We start from the raw sequence: 22,652 nt of genomic DNA, 5'->3' as shown, positions 1-22,652 counted from the left end.
ATGGCCAAGGATCTCAAAAAGCAGCCACAGTCTAAAGAAACAGCTGAGAAACAAAGTCAGTGACATCATCATTAAAAAACATGCAAGCATGCAAAAACCTAAGAAATCAGGAAGGCCTCCGCCAGGTCAGAAATCTGAAGTTTTCCCCGATGAAGACGAAATGGATACAAACTAGATTCTCCATATTTTAAAAGCAGATAATCAGACACGTGTTTGGACTTCAGTTGTAGGGGCTTAAGAAACATTTCAGGCTTCTCAAGCTAAGCTTTACTAGACGTCAAAGTCAGACGGTCCATATTTTCAACCAAAGTGCTTCAGTGTAGCTTCTGTATGTCGAGAAAACAGCTCCCGGAGGACCAGTGGTATGTGAAACACGATTGGGTCAATAATTCGACAGGTCTTTTCTCCAGTAACCGTGCCCGAGAGATTTTCTCTTTGAGGATTCCTGGCTGAGCCACGTGGCCCCTTGTTTCTCATCAATGATAGAGAGCTTGGCAAAGAGATGATGAAACAGAATCAGAGATGGGGCTGAATGAAGACTCCCACTGTCTCAAAGTCATCTTTACGACCTCATGAATTATTCACAGCACCCCGGCTCCCCACTCAACATGCAGACACACATATGGCTACATGCAGAACGGCAAACATGGGCATGAAATCAGACATCGTGGCATTTTCACCGTTATAGTAGAAGACGGTTCACAGCTGACTTAAACACAGACCTGAATTGTCCACGTTTCATATTTTCATTTAAATCTGCAAGTTATCCAGAAGCAAACATGACAAAAACTAGAATTTGCAGCATTACTTTTAGTTTCTAATAATCTGTACTGTTTGCTAAAAAATGTATAGAGCGTGCCACGTTATTACATAAGCCTCTAAACTGTAAACAGGTGATAAATTAAAGCAGAAAAAGCTAAAAGCACCCACCCCTGCAGTGAGCACCTTCCTCAGCCCTGTTATGCTGTGTGTGTGTGGGGGGGGGGCTTTTCAATTCAGATGATAAGGACAGCTCCTCTCCTCTGGCATGAGGGGTCACTGGATAGCTGTATGAATATAAAAATGATGTGACTCATATGCCATGGCCTTCACAGTTTCTAGATCTCAGCCCAGTTGAATGCCCAGCCTGCATTGCTGTCATGAAAACAGCAAAGTAGGGAATCTCTTTTTAGCCCTGCTGCTCCGGTTAATGCCCAGGCGGACCGGATCCTTACGAGACACCTTCATGATGGTTTTGTCCATAAATGTGTCGTCCATCTGTTTGCACACTCATGCAGTCGCTAAGAAGCTGACCAAGTGTGATTAGTAACATATTTTTTGCCATGTGTGTGCTTCATGAATAAATGTATTCAGTTTCTAGGTATGACACTATTAGTGTTAATCGTGTCAACACAGACTAGAAGCAGCAAAGTGAGGAAAAAATGAGGCATCGAGGATGCAAAAGATCAGAAGATGTGTTGGAGAATTGCTTCCATTTCACCTTAAGAGACTCTTCCAGCAGAGCAGATAGAGATCAAAGGGCTGTCGGCTTCAGGCTGAACGCTTCCTCAGAAGCCCAAAACTAGCTCTTCTAATCATTTGTGCTGTCAGTGGGAGGGTTGGAGTAAAAGTTATTAATCCTTATACAAAAAAAGTGACACGGTTATTTGCCACCCCCAACTCTGCTGCTGTGGCACATCTGTCAGCACTGAAACTCTCAGCGCCATCCTGATTAGCCTTAAAGTTTAAGGCCATGTTCTCATATCAGCTGTTTAACGTTTTGTTCTTTACACGTAATGCAAACATGATTTTTTTTTAATAATCCCTCAGATAAACGTCAGTTTCCTTCCTGCAGCACCGCAACGTGACTTGTATAGCAACGCTGGAATCAGTTTCATTGTTGGAATCGAGAATAAGACAGAGAGCTAAAAATAAAGGCAAACTGTCTACTGGTAACTGTTTTCAACAAAGGGGGGAAATAAAACTAAACTAGGAATGAGTAAGTTTTGTTTTTGCTTTGGTGCGTGTCCCTAAAGCAGCGAAACAGCTGTGTATAGCAAAATGTTTGGAACAGTCCCTTGAGGCTTGGAAACTAATCTCTGACTGCAATGGATTTGGGGAGTGTTAATACGATTTAAGCCTTAAAGTATTAATCCCTAAGAACCTTAAGACACTCAATGAATTTGGGTTTTGCAGCATCAACTCTATATGATAATTACCAATCAGCCAGCAAAGTTCAATTTATAGGAATGTGCACAGAAATGCTTATAAGATTGTCCCTGAGAACTCCACAGAATTAGCTATTAAATGGTTTAATTGTGGCTAATGAGCTGCTTGGTGTCGTTCTTGGAACGAGATGAGTGAGTTAAAGGCTGCACAAGGGGCTTTCAGAAAAACAGATGTTCTGTCAGTTTAATCGTGCTGATGAAAATTATTCATATGTTATCATCAATCACAGGAGATGTCTGCTAAAGCAAACTGTTTCCAACACTTTCTGCAAAGTAATAGTTTAAGAAACTTTGGGAATTCATGCTAGAAAGTAGCATCTCACATCGTGCGGTGTGTCAGCATATGTGCTGCCATATATGGGCTGATGTAAAAACATGAGCAAAAGAAATCAGAGATGGTTTAATAAGAGCAGCTATATCTCTCTGCTTTATTGGTTTATATAATGTCACCAGTTTCTGCAGCACATACACTGCAGCATTGCAGCTATGCACACAGTGGTGCCTTCACAGTAAGCTGCTAATGAGCTTGTAAAATGCATGGTTTTCCTTTTCATGCAGTTCAAACATACAGTATATATACAGTAACCTAGATATAAAACGAGTATACTGAGACTGAACACTGAAAAAACCGTGTCAGCATCAGACTCAAATATCCATCGGACGGGCCTCACAAGGAACGGAGATGTCATTTAAATCAGGTTATTGCACATTACCTAATGTCCCTCAGCCTCTTACAAACACCTTGATAACAATCCCAACATTTTTCTCACTGAAGTATTGTTTTCCCACAATTTAGGGGCCTACATGAAATATTACTTTGGGCAAAGGTTAAAGGCGAAACTCTCCACAGTATCCTGCCAATTCTTCAAAACCATTTAATTAATCAAAAACAAACAACAACAAGTTTGAGGACACCAATGTTCACATTTAGGACATAGAAGACAGATGGTTTGAAAGAGGAGTGAAAGAAGCGTCTATGTCCACTGAGAATGGCCATCTTTGAACAGAGGGGCGGGGCTTATGACATCAACTGTCTGCCATCTATAATCTAGTTCTGAGAACCTTCTCAGACGCCACCTGACCTCAGGAAATCACATGATAGGGTGGGGCTAGGTGGGTTCACCCGAAACCTTGGCTGATTTTCACACCTTGGCTCGTGTGATTAGGTAGAGGATCAACAAGGGGTTCATGACCCCCTTGGGGGGACACTCCCCTAGGACTTAAATCTGGGACTCTGCACCATTTGACCTTAGAACTGAAGAAGCTTCTCGGATGAGAGATGAAACGTCTTCAAGCAACTTAAAGAAGTCCAGACGCTTTTCTTTCCAAGCGCCTTAGACTACGATGACCTGGACGACTGAGAAGCTTCACAGACATACAACAAATAAAACAGGGCGCGGACATTCATTCGTTATTAGAATTTTACCAACCAGGTCTAAAATCTGATGGCAATTTAAATTCTGTACAACACACTAGCGAGGCAATGAAAAGCGTAACATTTTTACCTCTGAAGTTGTTTAAAGTCCATTTAGTGATGAGAGTGAGAGTGGCGAGATAATTGCTTTGCTCACTTTCTGTCAGGGTGTAAAAAATGGAGCACACACCACGCACGTGCTGTTTTGGTAATGTTTTCCAGCATTATAGCCTGTCAGCATCGAAACTGATGCTTAGCCATACCTGCACAGGACCAACAAACTATTTCTGCCACTGAATTCTGCTCGTGTAATATTATTTTTCTGACCTGTTCAGAGGATCCACCACAATGGCCCGGGGGTGAGACATATTGCCTTCCAGCAAAGTCTTCCTGGTCTGGGAAGCTCTGTCCAGCCTGGCAACACTGATCGTCTTCCTGTACCCATCGTTGGTCCAATACAAGTTATTCCCAATCCAATCCACTGAGATTCCTTCAACGTTGTCAAGTTCTACAACAAAAGAATTCAACAGAACTGTCAAATATATGCCACATCCTTATCTATACACACAGCTCAGCAGGATTTATAAAAGACATCAAATGTTTTATAAATGTTGTTACATCATTAAAGAACTTTGGGGTTAGTGTTATACAAAGTGTAACAAATGTACATTTTAGGCTGTTGGAGTGTGTTAAATGTAACATGACTGCACTCGGACGCACCATCTTTCAGTATAGTCTCTCTGCTGCTTCCATCTATTTTTTGCCGCCCAATCAGGAAGCTGGTGGTGTCAGCAAAGTAGACGTGTCCCAGCTCTGCGTGGTAGTCGATGGCTCGAGGGTTGACCAGGTCTTCGATCGGCACCATGTGCTCGTCACTGGACTTGATGTTCATGTCCAGGCCTCGGATGACTCCCGGACGCCCCTTACCGTAGAACAGGAAGATATCGTTTTTGGGCTCTACAAAGCAAGAAAGGACAGCGCCCTTTTTTTACTGTTATTGTCAATTAATTGGTGTAATTCATCAGTGCTGATCCTAGCATTAAACCCTCTTACTGGCCACATTGTTCTCATATGTTTGCCAGAGCCTGGGCCATTCATTTACCCTAATGGAGCCAGTAATCAGTGCCAATGACTATACTCTCCCCCCTCAATCACAGCCCTGCTACGAAGCTGCCTTTAGCGTAAGAGAAGAAAAATGCTTGAGCAAACAGACAATTGCAATACTTACCCTGCGCTGTTTCTGAACTAAAAAAAAGCACGCCTGAGCAGAAAGGCAAACGGAAAGGCCCGAAAGCTGAGGCAGCTCCTCGCCTGCCGCTCAGGGGACTTTATGTTCTCGAACCCTTTGGGATCCTCTGGAGACGCAAAGGGAGGAATGAAGGAGGGCTTCCATTGAAAGAAGCAGACCTCTCCTCACTCTTAGCTCCTACCCAGGAGACTAGGATGCTGAGGGTGAGGACCACACATGTCTCACTCCAATTTATCATTTCGTGGGGGAGATACCAACTACCCAGGAGACAATTAAGCATTGCAAGAGACCCAGATATCAAACCCCACTGTGACTGCTCTTTGAACAAGGACTACCATTTAACACTAAATCTCATTATGCTTAGGGAGATGGAAAGCACGAGCAAAAAGAGATAGTGTCATCAGAACATCTATGAGGGGGGCATAAATCAAACGTGTCACGCTTTGCCTCCCGATGCTTCGTTACCTCGATCGAAATGTGGCGGGCCCTAAAATTGTGTCATCAATTTGATCCCCTGCTTTTATTGTCAACTACACAATGTCCAGCGATTGATCAGACTGGCCGACAAATGCAGACAAACTTAAAACCTCATTATTGCAACAGTCAGTCAGACTCGCGACAGGTCGATAGCAGGACATTACTCTCAAACGGGTGTGTATTCACTATTCGCTGTGATCGTCATCGCTGTCGGGCGAAGGCCGTGCATGCGTGGCATATGCTTGGCTCTAATATGGTACATGAGCAGAAGATCCTTGGCTGACATTAGTTCAGATTCTTTTCAATTAGAAAAACTGCCAGAAAAAACCTTTTAGATCTGTGCTCTTTAACTTTGACTCCAATCGGCTCACAGTAAGTATTCGAATAATATTTCATCCGTCTTCTTCCACTTATTGAATTTGGGGTGCTGGCTGGGTTGGGCGGAGCCTCTGCCAGCTGGCACAGATTAAAAGGTAGGCTGTTAGCTCAGAGGTAACACGGATAACCTGGAGCACCAGGACAGAGCCTACCTCCGCACAGATCCCCAGCAGCTGCTTGTTATGAGGCAGTAGTGCTAAGCACCTCACCCAGGCGTTCTAAAATTTAACATGTGGACTGGAAGAGCCAGGGATCGATCCACCAACCTTCAGATCAGGAGACGCCACAGCCGCCCCCACAATGATACTGGTTTTTGAAATAACATAGAGAAACTATTTCTGACATTCTGTGTCGGTTCTTTCTCTCTAAGAGGAAGTGATGTCCAGCTTGTGAGAAAATGTGCCAGCTGCTGTATTTTGTCAAGACCAAACTTCTCCCACTGCAGTTTCCAAACTCAAGTATCCCACAGAGTGGTTTAAGTCTAATCCTATAACAAACACTGGGGGCTGGGAGGTTGCAAAAATATTAGCATCTTCATAAAACACAGTTTGACTCCGCAGCAGATCTTATACTAACTTTTACAGGACATTCCATCGAAGCCCAGGCTGTAGCCCGTACGACAGCGGCAGGTCCTGGACTTGTAGCTGCCGCTCAGAAGGCAGATGTGGGAACAGCCGCCCGGCTTTCCGTATGAATCCATTTCACACGCATGACTTCTGACTGTGAACGAAATGAGAAAGAGAAATGTCAGTATTTTTGCTTGTATTTTACTCAAATATATGACAGAAAATAAAAGATACTTGCAAATATGTGGAAACTGTCCTTTACCTTTGGGCTGAGTGAGTTTATGATAAACCCGCAGTCCTTTAGAATTCCCCAGGCTGGCGAGCGTCCTGCTGTCTGCTGTGATGTTGAACCTGTGGATCTGCAGCAGCTCTGCAGAGGAACTCCCTTTGGAAGGGTCAGAGTGGATAGCATAGAGGTAGTCCTCAAACACAGCTAATGAATAAATGTACGACACCTGAAAAACAAGAAAGATCCACATTCCTTTTTTTCATCTTTCATGAAACCAGAAACACACAAAACCACAACATGAAAATAAAATAAAAGAATAATGAATGAAGGAAGACTTGCATGAGAGGGACGGGCGATAGCTGTGGGGCTGTTTGGCAGCCCGTGCAGAGTCAAAAGCCTGACTCCACTGGGAGGCTGCTGGCCCTGATACTGCAGCCTCCATGCTACATTTAGCAGCCCGACACCCACACATAGCGACATGGCTGGATGAGCTGTGTTCACAGGAAGTGCACCTAAGCTCACTGGCCCACACTTTGACATCAGGGGCACCAAGAAACACGCGTCAGAATAAAGAAATAAATAAAAAACAAACCACTCAACCGTCTCCCCCTGTGGAGTTTGACCTCAGCACTCTACTTTCACACGAGATGCTTTTTTAAGGAACTCTCACATACTGCTTCAAGAGCTTGCAGCTCACCTATACAGCACAGGAAGCACTCAGTACCATCTGTATGAAAAACACAGAAAATACCAGCAGGGTCAACTTCATATAGAGACGTGGATCTGCGCAGCTAACTGTAATCTCCTCGGCTCACCACAACAGCAGAGAACAACAGAGGATATTTAGATATTTTCTGAAATGACAAATTTTACTCTGTGGAAGTTTAGAAACTCCTGACTGTCAAGTATGAAGAGCTTTAAAATTATAATGCAGCGAGAAACCTGTGGGGAATCATCTGATGCGAGCGGCTACGACATTAAAGACCACACACGGGCTACAGAAAAGACAGACAGCGGCAACATCGCATTTGTAATGCAAATGCGATGACATGAAGATACTCCGTCTAATGAGGGCGCGAGCAAATGAATGAGGCAATATCATGCAAAGAACACCTGCATACAGAACACGGTGCTTGATGTGTATGTTCTTCTTTCCCGAGTATCTAGTCCAAGTTGGCTGAAAGGACCTTTTAATGAATTATCATCGTTCGTGATGAAAGGACTCAAAAGTGTGCTGCAGGAGTGAGACTACCGACACGCTCATTTGGAAGGCAGCCCCACGTGTGACTCAATTTCTTCAATTTAATAAACCATTTATTCGCCACACAAAAGCCCCTTTTGTCCGAAATGAAGAGTGAATTAAAACAACAAGCAGTGAACACGCCACCTGCCTTACAGTGATAGAGCACAGTGCCCTGAATCGGAACATTAACCAAAGAACACCCTGTAAGTGGATCCAAATCCTGATAAGAAAAGCCCACGTTAGTCCACAACGTGCGGCCCGTGGAAGGCAAAAATCTGTGCAAAGTGGCACTCACTTGGCTGCCGTGGATAACGGTGTGCCTGTTCTTGCCCTGGTAATCCACCACGTCGATGTAATCCAGGTAGGCATCGGCCCAATACACCAGCTTCTTGACCACATCCAGCGCCACAGCAGTGGGTTGCTCGATTTTATAATCGACCAGCCGGGTCCGGTTGGTGCCGTCCATGTTACAGCGCTCCACCTTGGCCACGTTCCCATAGTCAGTGAAGAAGAGCATTCTGCAGGGGAGGGGGGGTTAAATCATTAAACGAGGTAAAGGATACCATCATAGTCACAATGTGAGCGTGCATCATTTTAGTAGTTTGTTGCATTTATCCCAGTATGACAGAGTGACACTTGATCCTTACAGCCAACAATCTTAGTCTAATCCAATGTTCGTTCAAGCAGTCGTCAGCAGTTTTGTATCCACCCCCTCGAACACTCTTGTTGAGTGTTACTACTATTGCAACTAAGCAGTTGAGGTCCTTGGCCAACATTAGGAGATTTCTCAAGAGTTTGGAAACAGAAATACGAACATATTTCATCCAATAACTGAATCCCTCAGACGGGGTTTTGCAGGAAAGCCAAACAGAAAATCCATTCAAGCATAAAATGTGACTTTTTGGAAGATCCAAGTCAAAGTTCTGATCTTAATCCAACAGAGATGTTGTGGAAGGACATAAAGTACAAAATGAATACATTCACCAACCCATGCAAATATGTAATCGAGTTTCATGTAATAGTACAACAATCTGATCAAATACAAATACAGTAAAAACGGTACAAATAGGTTAAAACACATGAACGCATTAAATCAGCGCAGAATTAATTTTAATTACAAGAAAAAAAGATTTAAAAACAGCATCGCGCTGCCTTTGAAGGCCTTGTAAAAATGACTTGTTAGACTGCTTCTCTGATACAAGCCCATAACCTGGAGGCAAATGTAATAAAAGCAGCATTTTCCATTTCTCTTTGGGTAATTTTGGCGACATTTAGAAAGCTGCAGCAGACCTCGGGGTATGTGAGCAGACACAAAATGACAATGTGTGATGCAGTGAGAAGCCAGCTTCAAAATCAATCTAAGAAGACACAGGGAGCCAGAGTAACTACGGGGGGACCGGCGTTATACACAGTGTCATTTGATTCTTACTACAGGTACTAAATCACATCACCAGAAATAACTGGAATGCTCTTCAGCAAAAGTAACTGCAGCTCTGAAAGTTTTTAAAATTGCTCAGGTATGCACATTCAGTCATTTATATGGAAGGCTTGCCCCGCTGCCTCGCTGGGACTCTGTGAGGATGGATCTCTAACAGCTTCCAGTGATAACCAGCTCCAGCCAGAGAACGACGGGAAGCCGACTTAATCTGCACAAGTCAAACCAGAGGAGAGATGGGCTGCCCTTTGAACCCTCGACCAAGCTGTGCTGAAAAACTGCCGGCATCAGCAAACCCAGCTCCCCAAACAGGTGCACCTCCACGTGGCATATCAATGACTGCTTTCTAGGATTAGGACGGAGCTGATGCTGTATTTGTGCATTCTGCAGCTATGATGAGATCCTTGTTGGATTCTGGGAATGAGCACCTGTGAAAAAGTAAAAAGCACGGGGGCAGCGAATAAAGGCAGGAGCCTCACAGCTGGAGAATCAATGAGCAGCGTATCGGCCAAAACTACAGCAGCGTCAGGACACGGCTGGTTTCTTTCAGATCCTCTTGCACTTGAAGGAGTGTAAAATCACGGAGGCTTAATTTAAAATAATGCTCTGAACATAATTCTGTAAAGAATACATTTATAATAAATACAAAAAAAAGTAGCGTTGCAGTGTTTGACTCTGGCAACGACTTTGTTTTTGTACGACAAATCTTGCTGTTGACCTTTGATGATTCCTGACTTCCTGCAACGCCATCAGCAGGGTTCCAGTCGTGACTTTAGAGATAATAAATGAAATCTTTTTTACAGGATAAATCAGCATAATAACATTGGTGATCTTTTGTGCCATCAATGCATCTTTTTATTTCCAAGTTTGACAGCTGCAAAACTGAAACAGTCCCAAAAATATAAAAATGTCAGTAATCAGATTCCAGGCGACAATTTTGCTCCCCTCCAAACAAATTATTAGCATGTATAAATGCAGACTTTACTTCCATGGACGGGGCTGACGGTGTGATGCAACAGCAGGATTTTAATTATTTTATAATATCAAAGCTCGGGAGGAAACTTGCCAGCAGCGCTTCTTCATCACGGGTATACACGCTACACTAAAATAGGACTCGTGGGAGAGGACGCTTCAGTTTTGTAGTGCTGATAAAAATTCTAGCTGATAAACAAACCATAGCATCCATCAAACTCAGAAAAGCTTTTTAGAGAGAAGAAGAAAAGGCTGTCCATCAAGTTAAAATGCTTATCCAATAGCAAGAGAGGCAAGGATGCAGAGGGACGGAGTGCCAAACCAGGGCACATTCTATAAACACTGCTCCTCACGCTGCGCTGCTATCTAACACCTCCCTGATTTCTTTTGTTTTCACTCCATTGCTCTGGGCTGACAGACCTCTCTCAGGCTGTACCTATTTCTCACCAATTAGAGTCAGGAATAAGGCTCCGAGAGTCCATCTATCCAGCAGCCTGCAAAACCAGCTCCCTCGTGGGGCAGCGGACTCGAGTCCACTATCCATCTATATCTACAGAATAAGGTTCATATGTGTATGCGAGTCATGTGTGATTACAGCACATCACAGGGAGTGCAGTGTATTCACTGTAACACAAACGAGAACAAAGAGCTGCAGCCAGCCGACTGTCCCTGCCTTTAAAAGACCAGCTAATTATTTTGATGAGAGGTTTACGGTCGTAAACAGAGGTGCTGGATAAGCGTGGATTATAAAGCAGAAATCCCCAACGTGACAACAGCGTGAATGAATTACACGTTAGGTCAAAGGTTCATTTTGTCTCGGCCTTACGAGGTCTGTCGTGACAGTTTGACGTGATCGCAGACGATTGTTTCTACTGCCAAACAGCCAAAAACAGGACGGGTACACATGGAAAAATGAGCTTTGACTGGTCACAAATACTGGAGCTTTGCTGTTCCATGGAGAGACCGGGTTGCTGATAATTGGTTCACCGGCTGGTACAGCTGGGCCATGCAGTGTGTGTTTGTTCTGCACGCTGACACAGGAAACTCCCGAGAAATAATAAATTCTCCAACATCGCGATCACTGAGACTGTCAGCCGCACGCTCTAAATGTTACAGTTTTCACTGAGAGCAGTGTGGGAATATGTTTCTTCCACTGGTGCTGCGCTTTTTCGTTGATCTTCAGAGACAAAAATCCTGTAATGAAAGTCCTGTTGGGGCCTGTTCTTCTGTGGGATGTGAAATCAGTGAATACAAATGAATGTCTAGACAGTAGCATCACCAGTTATTCACCAAATTACACACAGAGAAAATGGCTCAGCTGAAGGACAGGAAATCATTTAAATCCCTTTATTGTAGCCCTCTTATACTCCTCCTGATAAATCTCTTGTTATCAGCACTGAAATGTAATTTTTTGTCCTTTCTCTGATATTTTTTTCCTCTGAAAAATGACACGCGGTGATAAATGAGACTTGCGTGGTGGCTTTCTGAGAAGGTATGCACTCACCCCATGAGAGGATCCAGAGCTATGCCTTTAGGGTTGAGCAGGTCTAGCTGTAGGACGGTAACGCACGTGCCCCCGCCGCTGTCACAGACAAAGATCTTGTCAGTGACGCGGTCAACAAAATAAAAGTTTCCTGTCAGCCAGTCAATCGCCATCTGCTCCACATCTGCAGCGGGAAAGAAGGAGACGCGTTAGATCCTCGTGTAGAACAGATGCCATGTAAATAAAATAAGGTTTCCGTGGCAACCAAAGAGACAAAAATAATGATGAAACAGAAGCAGCGGGTGGCCTGGTTATCTCGACTTTTAGTCTTTAGTCACAGATCTGAGCTGATGAGGTTTGTGGGGCTTTGCTGAGAGTTTGATGCTTTAAACTCGAAGCACGAGTTCTTTCTTTGCTCGTTTGTAAAGTATCTGAAGTTATGAAGCTTTGTTTGCAAGGACACATTTAGAGGGGGACGACTTTTCCTTACAGAGGGTCTGTCGCCACTCATGTCCAATGACCCTGCAGAAATATTACTGCAGCAACCCTGCAGCATTTGCGTTAAAGACGTTTTCTCCACGTCTGAGCTGAGATCAAACTGACAACAATGTTGTTGTTAAGATTCTGTGAACAGTTTCCTGACGGCAAAGACAAACTCTGCTACTCATGATGAAGAAACTAAATCTTTATTTGTGCAGTTGTTCCAGTGCCCTTTTAAAAGATACCATGGCCATTAATAATTCTGATTAGCTTGCAGGTTTCTATGAGACTTTAACAAATGAAAGTCGAGCACATTTGTTATGGAATGGGCTATAATTCATGGGAATCTTTACTAGAGCAGAAAAAGGAAGCACTTCTGAAGCAGCGCAGCGAGCGCAGCGAGTGCAGCTCGCAGGCCTGAATGGTGATTGCAGGATAAAGATGAATTTCAAAACTGCTGAGGCTAACCTGTCGTAAGCCTCGGTGATAATGAGGAGATAGAGCGAGAGAGCTCGCAGGTAAGAGAGAGAGGGAGAGAGCAAAGTACAACGAGAAAACAAAGAAGCGTGAGCCCCGGATGATGCTCGCCACAGGCAGGAATACCTTTTATTCGTGTGGTTAGACGGCTGTTTATCAGAAAAATGAACAAAAGAAGAAACTGATATAAACATACGCTGCAAACTTTGTTGAGTTCGTATTTCCTGTTCCCGTGTGAATCCACGCAGGCTCCTTGTCACAGCACAGCGGAGCTGCCCAGAGGACTCTGAGGACAGCACCCAGCACACACTTTCCTGGTTCTGCTGGAAATCCAGAGCCAGCGTCCCATTTGTCCTCAAGGACCTGAGCGGCTGAAGGCCGCTTCCATTTAGATGGGTGACGACGATGCGATCTGAGCCACCGATGAGAAGCGCTGGCCGGCTGTCGCCAGGATCTGAAATAAACATACATAAATCTTATCGTGGGATGACTCAGCAAAGCTATTCTGCTAGCTCAGTAAAGTTTCCCTTAAAAACAGCGTGATATGCAAAATATATGAGCGGAAAGACCATGGGAAAGTTTACTGTCTAACTGTTCAGTGTTAACCCAACCAAGGCAAACATGCACAATATTTCTAATTCCACCACTGCACAAACAAACAGCAGGAAACACTTTCAGGACAGATTTCTTGAAGCTCAAATAACAGAAAAGCATCGGCATTAACGCAGATATGACATGTGAGTGTTCACCAGCACACACTCCCGCCTGGACTCGTGGAACGAGATCTGCGGTGGTGGAACTGAAATAAGCCTCTTTATGGGCTTAATTGAGCGTGCACAGTCTCTGACATCAGGTTCACCCCCTGAAAGGGCCCTTATTTATCCCAATCTTCAGCACAAGTTCAAGTCAAGGGCTGCCCTCCTAATATAGGTAATAAATCAGAATGTCCACTCAAATAACTGCTGGTGCGTGACGCAGGGACAAGCGTTTTTCTCCCACACTGGGGGGTAGATGAGACTTTGACCATGCGAGGCTACAAACATGTATCATGGGAAAAGATAAATATCAAAGTTATTATAAGGAATTAGAATCGTTTTATTTCAAACATGTCTGCACAATGTTTATGCAGGAAAAGCAGCAGGATGACGTTCACACTTTGTCTGTTCAAATTCCATTATTTACAAATCAATATTCAGAAATCAACAGTATATAATCCATACATGTTTAACTATATACAAGTCTGCACTCATATACAACGCACGCAGCTGAAGCTCATAAACCAAAACAACAAACTACATTTTGACATAAACTAGGTGTCAGGTTACAGGATGTAGGAGCCAAAGGATGAACTCAAACAGGCATCTTTATTACGCCGTAGCAAAAACATCCAAAAGCAGAAACTAGAAACTAAGGACGAGAACAAAGACACTAGGAAACTAGAAACTGGGTGCAAGGATGACAAGGACCACAGAGGAAACACACAGCACATGGAAGTGGGCGAAGGAAAACACAGGGCTTAAATATACAAGGAAGTAATGAGGGAAACAGGAAGGAAACACAGCTGGGCTAATCACACATAATGAGACAAGAGGAAGCAAAACTAGATGCACTGACATAGGACACAGACTTTCAAAGTAAAACAGGAAACACGAGACAATCACAAAGATGCAGACACTGAGACAGAGACACGACTGAGTGGGAAGATGAAGGGAACAAGGAGACGAAACGAGGAACACCAGAAAGGAAAAGTAAGAGAAACCAAAATCCAAGGACTAAAAATGTAACACGAGCAGAACCAAAACCCACGAATAACAATAATGAGAGAATGTAACTAAAACACACACAGCACTGTGACACCAGGCGCCCTGTGGATGTTTTCTTTAACTTAATGACGAGGCAAAGCCAATCCTGACACAGGCGGCGGTGTCCAATCACAGCTCATGTTCACACAACATTGAGGTTAAACAACCAAACATATCCGATACACCAGGGTTACATCTGACACAACCACCTGACACTAAATGTCTTTAACAGGTTCAACTATCATCTACAGAAAGTACTGATAACTGTATTTTGCATATATCAAATAAAGATGTTTTCAACATCACATTTGCACTTCAAACATTTGTAATCGAGTAGAAACGAAGAGCAGACGGGTGTCGTCACATTTATGTTAGGAGAAAGTAAAACTCACTGAAGTCGGAGTCAAAGCAGAGATTAAACCGAGATTAAATCCCTAAAAAGAAAAATGTGCGCTTCAGAGTCCCGACTTCAATCTTACACTCGCTGCGTTAATATGTTTTTCATACCCTGCTGCTCCTCATCTCCTGGCCTCTGAGAGCTCCATCAGGAATTTATATTCATGAGCTTTTACAACTAATGGTAACCCCATAGTTATCCTTGTACCACTATCGCTCTCTGCTAAATTAATATTAATGCATGTGAGCATTGGGTTCAGTTAAGTTTATGGGTAATCATATTCAGTTTATTCTTGGTAGGACACCAGTCACCGTGATTAAAAGCTGCACCAGCGGCGTTCTCCCCAACCAGACGTGTTGGGCCTCCAGCTATTTTCAACCCATATGCGCCAAAGTGGCAACAACCCTAAAAAACAAACTTGCAAACTACACAACTCAGGACTATTTACACAGCGCACTCACCAAAACACAATAACTCTTTGATTTGTCTAATTTCTACAATAAGTAGGCTGCTTTCCTCACTGGGGCAGCTTTGTTAGCAGCATCGGGCATTAACATAAATCACGGTGATGTCAGGTATTGTCTCTGCACAAAATACTCCAGACTGCGCCCACTTAAAATCTCATGCTCATTAATTTGATCATTATCCTGGGTTGACCACATCCAGCCGTCCCCGTGTGGTGATGGATGTGGTCATCGCTCAGTCCCATTAATCTTGCGCTACCAGTTCTTGTGAAAAGCGAGGAGACGATAAGCCGGGATTCCACGTCTGAACGAGACAGAACGCGTACGCTGTGCTAATTATGATGCAAGCGTGCCACTCACCTTGTTTGGCTTTGCACGATATCCTGTTGGGCTGCAGGATGTACCCTTCTGTGCAGCTGCATCTGTATGACCCGTAGGTGTTGGTGCAGGTTTGGCTGCATGCTCCATACATGGCACATTCATCATGATCTTATGGAAAACAGGAAGAGAGTCATTTGTAACAAATTAGGTGCTCAAACATGACCCAAATACATAAAGTATACTTAATGCGGCCTCACTCTGGCACCTCAGGTATAATTACTTTTATAAGCAATGCGCTGCGCTGTAACGGCGCTTTCTCACGCCTCCCCCAGCAGAATCAAACTCCAGCAGCACTCCCACTTCGTGAAACTTTTCCTTTCCATAATTATGCAATTCTACGCACAAGTTGTGTGCAGAATTCAAATAATTCAGTGCAACTGTAGCAAAATCATGTCCTGTGCCCCACACCATGAAGAACACAAAAAAAGCAGGAAGTATTTGTATACATGTGTAAGGATGTGTGTGTGTCTGTGCTGTGCATGAGGCCCAGATGGTTCTCATATAGGCAGCAGCTCCTGCTTATTCGACTGAAAGCAGTGTGGCCGAGGGCAAAAGGAGAGACTTGCACGGAGAGGAGGGAGGAAAAGGGGGGAGCGCTCCATGGCAGGAGGCCCCACCAGCGGTGCGGGATCCTACCTCTGCAGCTCGTCCCGTCCTCCCCAACCTCAAAGCCGTCAGCGCAGAAACAGAAGGTGCCGTTTCTAGTCATGACGCAGCCATAGCGGCACCGGAGCTCGTGGCAGGCTGACAGCAGCTCTGCAGGGGGGACAGGAAGAAAGGAGCAGAGAAGAAAGGCTATAAATGAGTAGGTGGAATAGGAACTTACTTCTTTGATTATTCAAGCTGCCCATCACAAGTTTGCTTCGATCATTCACTCAATGAATGTAAATGACAGAAATTACAGACGCTCCAATGTAAATGTTAGCTACGGTATCTCTACAGGAAGGAACGAGCTGAAACAAATGTCACTGTGTTGATTATTAAATGTCAAACAACACGGGCCGGAGGAGACTGAAGACATCAGCATTTAAATAACATTAAACTGCATGTTTCATAAGTCCGATATAAACGATCAGACAAACACGCAGAAGCAAAACATATTGACAAACTTTGTATTGTTAACTCGTCAAGTGACAAACGGGCTGGTAACGGTGCTCAGGAAGCCAACGCTGTCGTGTTGTGATGGGTTATGATGCTCTGGATGGGAGAAAAATGGCTAATTATGGCGTGATGAACATTCAGCAGAATAAAAACCAATAAATGGCACAGTGGGAAGAATAACCCTCGAAACAAAGACTGATATGTCACTGCTGAACATTAATTAATGTCAACTTACAGCCCCAAAGATAAAGGACTGTACTGATTGTGCTCCGGCTTTCCTGCGCTAACCATTTCAAGACATTATGAAATGCTGCTGCAGACCGATTCATTTCGTGACAGGTTGCATTCACATTCAGTAGCATCGTGGGAACACAATGACAGTCGGAGCTCGAGTTATCATTACTTTCTAAATGATGGTCTTTGGGGGGGTTTTGTTGTAATTTTGTTATTTTTAAGATCTTGACGAGTTACCAGGAGTTGGTTTTTCTTGCCGGGGAGAGGGAGGTCCGGGCCTCTCTGCTGCCCCCGCGACCCGGCCTCGGATAAAGTGGATGAAGATGGATGGATGGTTTTTCTTGCTAGCTCAGTGACCAACTTCACAACGCTGATTTCAAACAGTGGAGATAAATATCAGCAAAACAAGCAGATGATCTTTGAATATGACATTATCATTGTCAGTAACATATGCAACACATGCTGAACCTGTAAATCTCCAATGCTTTAATTGGTTTTAATGAGGTCGTAATAAAACGTCTCAGTGTTAAACTCGCACAGAATAATTTTACTGGCATTACAATCTCAGAAATGGCTGCTGTGGTCCCACAGCGCTGAGCTTTCTCTGTCTTTGCTTCATAAAGCCTCAGAAAGTTTGACTGACAGGCAGCAGAACTTAAAATGACTGCATTTTTATTTGGGGGCAAACAAAGCGAGCAAATACAGAAGTATTAAAATGGTGAATGCTCAGTGACCTTTGGACCTCCTCCCAGGCTCATGGTGGTGAAAGACTTCTGGGATGATAAATAAACAGCTGCATTATGAATCCAAAGAAAACAAAACATCTAAAGTTGCTTTTATGTGCTTAAAGGACGTGCGTTTGACATTAGTCGTATTTTCAGGACTCGACACACCAGAAGAGTGCAAGAATTCTAATTTGTGTTGTACAGTTATTTCATTTTTAACCTTAATTTATATTTTATTCCTTCCTAGTTAAATTTACCCTTTTTAATTTTCATATTTATTTCCTATCTTATTCATAGCCTTTTCCTTTTTTGTTTTCTTTAGGTCACGAGCAGTTGTCCAAGCATTTCACTGCATATCGTACTGTGTATGACTGTGTACGTGACAAATAAAATTTGAATTTGAATTTGAGTCAGTAAAGCAGTATTTTGCTGCACCACAAACACATTAGATCAGACTCGACACTCAATGAAACTAAACTGAGTCCAAGCACTCGACTCCAGATAAGGACGAAAGCTGAGAACTGATGCAGTGCAGCAGCAGTGTAGATGCTGAAAGACAGCTAATTTTTCACAGGTGGTTTAATAAAGCTTAATGCCACAGAAGTACTGAGTGCAGTCTGGGGCTGTTGAACCTCGTCCTCCTCCAAAGCGCTGCAGACGTTTCCATTCCACCAAAATAGAGAAAGGCCAGGACGCCGGGTGTTACTGCGCTGAGAGAAGATGTCAAAACCCCATCGAGGTCCTGACAGGACCAACAGGTCTGAAACAACCACTGCAAGAAACTCTACGTATATGATAAAGGTGCTGTGGTTTCATTAGCAGGACGTCTTTATACATGTGACCTGTGCTGGCTGAGAACGTTTGCAGGAGAAGGAACGGCTGTGTTCATAAAGACTGTTTACATGGTTTTACAGGTTTACAGTGCACTGACTGCTTCCTTAGCCAACACGGCCAAAAATATTGATGAAGAGCTGATGTATTTTAATTCAAGGATAGCTTTCGCATCCTGCAAAACAATCAACTTTTACTGATATAATCTAATTACTTTATTTAAACCAGGCTTTAAATTTGTTCAGATAAAATATTCATTCAACATTTTATGCTATCTCATGAAAGAAGTACATTTGTGATGGAATCATTTTATCAGAGGCTACATTCAAAGTTCAGGTAGTCGAATAATTTCACAGGACCTCTTGTGTTTGGGCTGTTTTGGGGTTATACAGAGGTTATATATTATCCCTTTGTGCTGGGCATGAAGGGATCAAATATAAAGCAACACCACTGGCAAAAGACAGAAAGGTAAAGCTGCACAATAAAACATCAAACAGCCCATACAAAAGGCACAGGTTGAAAATAACCAGAATTACAATCTCATAGAAAAAGCCACAGGCCGGTAAAATGTGCCTGCTTGGATAAATCCACTGTAACTGGCTCCTATCTCACCGATCCATTAGCATTTGAATGGCTTCAACTGCCACTTCAAGCTGCCATTCACTCTGAATACACTACGTCACTGGACGCCTGACGACTCTGATCATCAGAGATTTTCCTGAGTGTGCAACACGTGCTGTACGCGCAGCAATGAACAAGTTCACTGATTCTATTCAAGCTCTACTTCGATTCAAACGATATATCTCATTTTGTGTGTAAGGCACCATTTCACTTAATTAAAAGGAACAAAAGCAAAAGTTTACTGAATACTGTGTGGATCCCACGCAGCCTGTGCATTATTCATCACACGGTGTGGAACTAGCACACTTCCCTGTTGCAAAGCAAAACGAGTACACGGCAGACTTAAGATATTCAACGCTAATCCTTATATCGTCTCAAAGACACCATGTGATCAGCTTCCCCTCGTGGCAGATACAGAGTGCTGTGGGGACTGTGTACGTGCCACCGAGCCTCCTAGCTGCCTTTCACACACCTAGAGCTGTGTGCTGAACATCAGTAAATAGTACAGTGAATGTAGTAGCCTTGATGTGGTGGTCATCCACTGTGCAGCGTGCCTTAAAATATGGTTCTGCTCTCCAAAGTATCGTCTTTACAAAAATTGGCATTAATGTAAAACACACTGCTCATCACTCTCACAGCCACCTGGCAAAGACGCACGAGCGGAAACGAGCGGCCTCAAATGAACAAAGCATGAATAATTTGTTATGACTTTACCTTAAAAGAAATTATGCTCACATGAGCAAAACCACTTGTGAGTTTGTCCACTTCGTTTCAGCTCTTTGGAAAAACATTAGTGCTTCATAATTACTAAAATATATAAATGTAAAACATGTCAACTGTCATCATTCTGAGACACAACAGCAAGCCTGGTCTAATTTGCAGTAATCAGATGTACGAACACAATGATTCTAGCAATTGCACAAAATTAATTCCATCTGTTTTCACATCATGCTTCACTTAAAAACACAGTTTGCATCCCAGAGGAGGCTCAGTCTGTTTAGTTTGTTATGATCCTCTCAGATTCAGGATTTTTTGAACTTTTTCATAATTTGCAACGCTGAGGTGTATTTGGTGGAACGAGCAAATCACCGTCCAGGTTTAAATGGATTGTTTTGAAGTAATTGAAAAGCTGATTCCACTTGTACGTCCGCTCATCAGTCCAACACAAAGGCATGCCTCCGCCCGCTCCGCTAGCCCAGCAGAAGTTTCTCACAGCCTCCACTCTCCAACACACAGATGGCAGAGTATGAATGGTGAGTGTGGCACTGTTCCTTTGCCAATACTGCCAACAAGTCTCACCACGGGCACGAGAAGACTTACCCGAGGCTGAAAGTCAGAACATAATTACGGCTCCCTTTAGGGATCGCGGTGGCCTTTCCCCGAAACGTCTTTGCAGTGAGGGCCTGTATGTAACACAGGACCAAATGTAGACACGTCTAACGCAAAAGGTAAAAGCGTAGTTGGCTGAAGGACCTTTTCGTGATTTTCCAAGCTTAAATTAGGATCTTCGCCTGTTACTCGTCTGTCGCTGTGGTTGGTATCCTCTAGGTGGCAAGAGTGACAAGATTGATTCCACAGCAGTGAAATTGGGTCATATATTCTCTCAGGTTCAAACATTCAAGAAGCGTGCAGGGGAAATAACATTTGTGCGAGATGTGCCGTGACTGCAGTGACACGATTTATTGACAAGTCTTTAGAAAGTTATCTGGGAAGCTTAAGTGTGTCAGCTTTGATGTGACGTGGAGTTGTCCGGGTGGCGCAGAAGGTGGAATTTTCCCTAGAAATTGAGAGATAAATGCACTTACACTGTAGCTGCTTGGTTGTTTTATCCAAATGTAATCCTGCATCTCAAACTAGGGCTCAAATGTGACAGTAAATGTCGTTAATCCCTCAAAGCACAATTTGCTGAGAGATTTGGGAACTGGTGCGCAGCCAGGCTTCTGACATGCCCTTAAATATTGGAGGAAACGTCTCGGGTGTGGGTGTCAAAATCTTCTAGCAAACAATGAAATTTTAATTCTAAACACTCCTGAGGAAGATTATCTGCTGTAATAGTATTTGATGACACCAGATTGTTTCCTCGCATTAGAGGGAGCAATGATATGACTGACAATATCTCGCCAGGCTGTAGAATAACAAAGTGAGACGCATGAAATATTGATTGCAGATATCTGCAGTTGTTTACATATTGTGTTGTGGGCCTGACAGTCGCTTGTAACTAAAAAAAAACCCCAAAAAGAAACCTGACACGGGACTTGAGATTCCTTGAAGCCTCCAAATCATCAAATGCACGTATCTTTAGCAGATGTTTGGAGAGAAAATTACCAGCTCATATTTTCTGGTAAAGTGAGTACAGCGTGGCAGGGTAACACTGAAAGGACTGCCGTAGCACAGCAGAGAGGGAAGTGATCACTTTGACTCCTTACTGCAAATGTTCCATCCATTAGAGGGGCAAAAATTTAATAAATATGCTAATATGTTACAGTCTATGAGGCTGGATGGCAGGACATTTCCAACCTACTGAGAAAGGCTGAAAATATGGAGCCGTGTTTGTGGCGAGTCGTTTTGGAACAAGAGCATCACTTATCACAGACTCCTTCACCCTGGAGAAAAGTGTTTGTTTGTTTGTTTGGGTTGTTGTAATGAAAAGTTAATCAAGTGAGATAATTGAACGTTGTTCAGAAACAGAGGGTGGGAGGAGAGATCATGTTTGACACTGTTTATTCTTTAAAAAAGCTTCATCACCAGAAAATATAGGAAAAAAATGGATGCAAATATTTTCAGGATTAGTCCAAGATGCTGATCTCAGTAACAGATTTGAAATGCTCGAGAAAAGAGACAAAGAGGAGAGACCATACGCACGTTTCTTTCTTCTGCTTTCAGCCAGTGTAAGTCTGAAAGCAACATTAACTCAATAACTCACATCGGTGCGCAGAGGGCAAACGCATCGCCTTTGACAAGTTGTGCTATGACACAGAAATCATCGCTGCATAAAAGTGCAGATTACCCTTACGTAGCAGAAATAGATTTATATATTTGGGAATCAAATGCATTAAAGAGCTTGTCAGAGCGCCGGGAGAGGCATGCGCACCTCGTCACTGCAACGCTCAGAGGATGATTCCTGCCTACGGACACAGACTGAGACGGGCACAGGTTCACTCACAGTCCAATCAAATCTGCACTCCACTGAAAGCAATTTGTAACCATGTTTATTAGTTATTACAAATTTAAATCATTTGACGTCATTTGTTTCCACAGACCAGAGCCCATATATCTGCCACATGCCTCATTTTCAGACAGAAGCAGGGATGTAAGGCCTGAACCTTAAAGTCTGGGTGCAGCCTGACCCTGAAATCATTCAAACTTCACCTGAAACCGAAGAAGCAAGGAGCCCACGTCTGATTTAAACAAAGGATGAGAGGATTGGCAGTCAGTGAGGACGTAGAGCGTAGGCGTCAAACTCTGGCCCGTGGGCCAAATTTGGTC

At 43.4% G+C, this 22,652-nt stretch overlaps 1 protein-coding gene across 1 annotated transcript in view; it reads right to left on the bottom strand.

The window, feature by feature from the left end:
• lrp1bb (low density lipoprotein receptor-related protein 1Bb) overlaps positions 1-22,652 on the bottom strand; it is a 249,953-nt gene that overhangs the window by 126,803 nt on the left and 100,498 nt on the right. The window contains exons 4-12 of the mRNA XM_013913504.1: positions 16,291-16,410; positions 15,634-15,762; positions 12,807-13,064; positions 11,675-11,837; positions 8,059-8,281; positions 6,554-6,746; positions 6,302-6,445; positions 4,342-4,578; positions 3,949-4,129 (exon numbers count right to left, since the gene is read on the bottom strand). Of these exons, the coding sequence (XP_013768958.1) occupies positions 3,949-4,129; positions 4,342-4,578; positions 6,302-6,445; positions 6,554-6,746; positions 8,059-8,281; positions 11,675-11,837; positions 12,807-13,064; positions 15,634-15,762; positions 16,291-16,410 (1,648 nt within the window). The remainder of the gene's footprint in view (positions 1-3,948; positions 4,130-4,341; positions 4,579-6,301; positions 6,446-6,553; positions 6,747-8,058; positions 8,282-11,674; positions 11,838-12,806; positions 13,065-15,633; positions 15,763-16,290; positions 16,411-22,652) is intronic.

The sequence above is a fragment of the Pundamilia nyererei genome, unplaced genomic scaffold (assembly GCF_000239375.1).
Source record: "Pundamilia nyererei isolate P.nyererei 1_Seehausen unplaced genomic scaffold, PunNye1.0 scaffold00135, whole genome shotgun sequence".
Classification (NCBI taxonomy): Eukaryota; Metazoa; Chordata; class Actinopteri; order Cichliformes; family Cichlidae; genus Pundamilia; species Pundamilia nyererei.
The sequence above is the reverse complement of the archived record's forward strand: the minus strand, read 5'-3'. Positions and strand labels throughout refer to the sequence as shown.